The 4,069-nt window shown below is 30.8% G+C and overlaps 1 protein-coding gene across 1 annotated transcript in view; it reads right to left on the bottom strand.

The window, feature by feature from the left end:
* Positions 1-2,231: 2,231 nt before the first annotated feature.
* Positions 2,232-4,069, bottom strand: part of tbce (tubulin folding cofactor E) — a 12,521-nt gene continuing 10,683 nt past the window's right edge. The window contains exons 13-17 of the mRNA XM_059537307.1: positions 3,631-3,784; positions 3,394-3,462; positions 3,255-3,314; positions 3,091-3,182; positions 2,232-2,508 (exon numbers count right to left, since the gene is read on the bottom strand). Of these exons, the coding sequence (XP_059393290.1) occupies positions 2,413-2,508; positions 3,091-3,182; positions 3,255-3,314; positions 3,394-3,462; positions 3,631-3,784 (471 nt within the window). The 3' untranslated portion in view covers positions 2,232-2,412. The remainder of the gene's footprint in view (positions 2,509-3,090; positions 3,183-3,254; positions 3,315-3,393; positions 3,463-3,630; positions 3,785-4,069) is intronic.

Raw genomic sequence — 4,069 nt, 5'->3', positions numbered from 1 at the left:
TTATAGATTTTTTTTTTAAAGTGAAATATGACCTGTATATATTCTTGACTGGTTGGCTTACTACTATTTTTTTTTTTTTTACATTTAATATTTTTTTTTATTTAGTTGAATTGTTTTATTTTATTTTATTATTATTTTATTTTATTTTAATTAAATAAAAAAAAATTTGTTGAATTTTTATTTTATTAAAAAAAACATTTTGTTGAATTTTGTTTTATTTTTTTATTTCATTTAATAGTTTTTTATTTAGTTGAATTGTTTTATTTTATTTTATTCTTTTATTTTAATTAAATGTAAAAAAAATTTTTTTTTTTTTTGAATTATTTTATTTTATTTAAATTTTTTTATTGTGTGTGTGTGTGTGTGTCTTTTACAGACATTCCTCATTTACAATGAAGACTTTTCTGTTTATTGGACCATAGAAATACATTTTTAATGCTTGAAAGAAGGAAATGTAGCTTATTGTTACACATTTACGCAACAGATAACAAGCAATAAATATTCCTCCATTTAGTCCAGATTCATGTTTAACGACAGACAGAGATTCAATGCAGAAAAGAAACATGCAGAGCAAAAATAAAACCAATTATTATTTTTTTTATTCAGACCAAAATTGTGTGTATATAAATATATATATCACCCACATTTGGTTCCACATCTGGAAAGTTTGAAAAGATTATATATATAGTTGAGCTCATATCTCCCGATTGATCTGTTTTGAACACGTCTCTGTTTCTATCACACTTTAAAGAGCTGAATAAGCGTCTGATCAGTGCTATATTTAGCAGTGAGTGGTTTTTCATGATCCGCTAATTCTGGAGGAATAGTTGAGCTGAAGAGCAGCTATTGGTGTGTGTTTGTGTCGAGCGCTGCATGCTTTCATCAGCGTCTGCCTTAATATTTCTGAATGACAGAACGATACTGTAAATACATCTCCGGTTCTCAGAGCTTCAGTCATCTGTAAAACTGATATGATGATGTGCATCTACACGTGAATCTGCTCGATGCGGTTTGAAGCTCCTCTCTGCCTTCCTGACATGATTTTGAACATTTTCAAACCATGATCTGTTTGTGTTTGTCAAGAATATTTATTTAAACAGGAATAAATATTGTCTGGTTGTCTCACAGATGTTTGTCCTTTTGTTTTCAGTTCATTTTCTTGTTAAAGAACCAAGTTTGTTTTATTTTAACAGCAGATCCTTTTGTTTGTGAAAAACTATAAATAATAGAAATACATGTGTGTGTGTGATATTTAAAAATATATATATATTTTTTCTTTTACAATTTATGTAAATTCAATTATTTAAATTTCATTTTTTATTATTTGTTTTTATTATTTAAATTTGTAATTATTTGTAATTCGATTTTATTTTAGTTTTTTGTATTTTGAGTATTATACAAAATAATATTAAAACAATTATTTGAAAAATAACAAAAACAATTTTTTTTAATAAAATCCTCAAAATTAAATTATACAAATATTTTAAAATGTTTAATAATTCTTTTAATAAATTATTGAAACGGAAATTATAAAAAAGTAAAAATAATTTAAATATTTTTAACAAATAAATACTGAAAATGAAATTATTAAAGTATGTTAAAATGTTAATTAATTGACAGTGACTGTAATGTTCCAAAAGATTTCCTTTTAAATAATTTTTTTTTTCTTTTTTTTCGGGAAATCCATCCCGACAGCCCTAAAATATAAGTAACGTTAATTATCATAGGCTTACAACAGCGATTTAACAAAACACAATTACTAGATGAAGTTTTATGTCTACTCGCTTTAATATGAAAGATTCAGACCCCACAGATTTGCAAACAAAATTACTGTTTTTATTTAATATGTAGTTACATTTCATGAATAATGTCAGGAAAATACTAGTAAAAAAAAAAATTCCAAAGGCTATAATTTTATTTTTAGCATCATGACATACTTTTTAAAGATAGTTAAGCACATTTAAGCAATTTTCAGTTGCCTACTGTACAAATGTACTTTATAATTTAAACGTCACATGAAAAGTACAGTTTTGCTGTAACGATGTACTGAATTTTATTTTATTTTATTTGAATGTGTAAAACAAACATTGATACTAGGGTGAAATTTGACCTGTACATTTCTGTATGAGATTGACGTGATTTAATAACGTTTCTTTCTGAAGTATTTGCTTGAGACACGTCGTTTGGTGCCATCTACTGGTGAGAGACTGTAATTTTTTGCACAGACATTAAAGGATCCAAATGAACTAGTAAATAAATAGATATGATTTACAATACGAGTTTGGAAATGCTTTGTTTTCTGCAGGAATAACGTTGCGTGATAATCATAAATGCAAATGTAAGACTATTTCTGATCCTGAAATGATGGTCAGTTTGCAAGGCTCAAATGCCCCACAATTCCCGGCGGTTTCATCAGGACCAGCGCACCAGAATTCTGTCGCCGTCCTCCACCGAGTAAAACTCCAGCGGCTTCAGATCGTTATCGATCTCGATCTCTCTGCCGGCCATCTATAGGATGGGATATCACATAACGTATTTTATTTCAGCTTCATTAGCGCAACTTTAGATACTAACAAAATAAACAAAAACTAGTACATGAAAATTTATAAAACCTATACATGCATATTAAATGTAAAAATGTATAAAATTGACAAAAACACATTAAATTAGTAAAAATAACGAAAATTTACAAGCAAAACGAAAACCATACGAAAATATTTTGGTTACTTGACATATGATAAACGTTAACTGAAATAAAATTAAACGTACGTCAGCTACTTTCATTTCTAATTTTAGTTTAATTTGAAGTACTAAAAAGTTTACTAAAACTGATGAATAAAATAAATTAATAAAAAAATATATAGACGCTACGTAAAATGCTGAAAACGACAAACGCATTAAAATCAACTAAAATTCAAGTGAAAACATATGATAAAACCTCATTTAAAATAGTAACAAAAACTAATAGTCTCTAAAGCAATGCAAGTTTATCAGAAAAATGTTTGTTAAGATTTAAAAATACAATTATCGTAGAAAGTAAAATTTTTGAGTTTTTGTGTGCATTTAAAAAAAAGTCCTGGTGTGTTTTACCTTGGAGCATGTGTAGCTGAGCTTTAACTCCATTCCTGGTAATTTAAGCAGTCGATGTAGAAGCCCCTTCACCTTCTGAACGATCATCGAGCCTGAAAACAGCAGAAAACACCTCAAACATCTGTCGCGTGTGGCGCTTTAGCGTTTCTATTGTTCGCTTTTACCTGGCAGCTTCTTCTCAATGGGCTTCCTCTCCGAATCCTCCGGACAAACGAACATTATGGCTGAAAAGAACGCAGAGATGTTCATATTTTGAGGGTTTTTTTAACGGTCTGTATTGATGAGATTATAGAAGATTCATACTTAATAGTTGATTTTTTAGCGCAAATGGTTTCTGTTCTTTCAGCTCGCCCTCGTCTGGAGCGCCGTACTCTGAACAACAAAAACAAACAAACCGTCAAAAGAGTGTTTTAACCAGATACAACAGAAATCCATGACCAGCCAATGAGATCATATCAGAGGTTTAATATGCAAATATGCGGAACCAATGAGGTTGCTCAGTGGGCGGAGCTTCCCAGCTCAGTGTTAGACTGGACTCACTCTGGAGGAGCGCGAGGAATCGTGGGTGTTCGCTCATGAACTCTGTGTTCGGGTGATTCTTCTCCTGGTCCCTGTGACCTCCGGCCTTCAGCCAATCCAATCCAAACATCTTACAGTAATCCAGCTCCGCACCCCTCCTCTCATCCGACAGCACCTGACAACAACACCAGATAAACCTCCATGATTGTTTTATCTAGTCAAAGCTCTTTTAGTGTAACTGTACAAACGTCCAGCTTCTTGACTCAAATCTTGTCTGATTGTGATCAAGTAAAGGTCAGAATAAGGTCAGTAATATCTCCAGATGAACTCTTACTGGACTGAAGCAGCTCATCTTTACTTGATTCTCCATCAATCATGTTTTAGAGTCTCAAATCTGATCCTCAGGAGCATTTGTTCATATTCTCACTATTTCCACCTGGATATAGGGTGAAATCCCAGA

Source organism: Carassius carassius, chromosome 44 (assembly GCF_963082965.1).
Source record: "Carassius carassius chromosome 44, fCarCar2.1, whole genome shotgun sequence".
NCBI lineage: Eukaryota > Metazoa > Chordata > Actinopteri > Cypriniformes > Cyprinidae > Carassius > Carassius carassius.
This window is presented reverse-complemented; position numbering and strand designations above follow the sequence as displayed.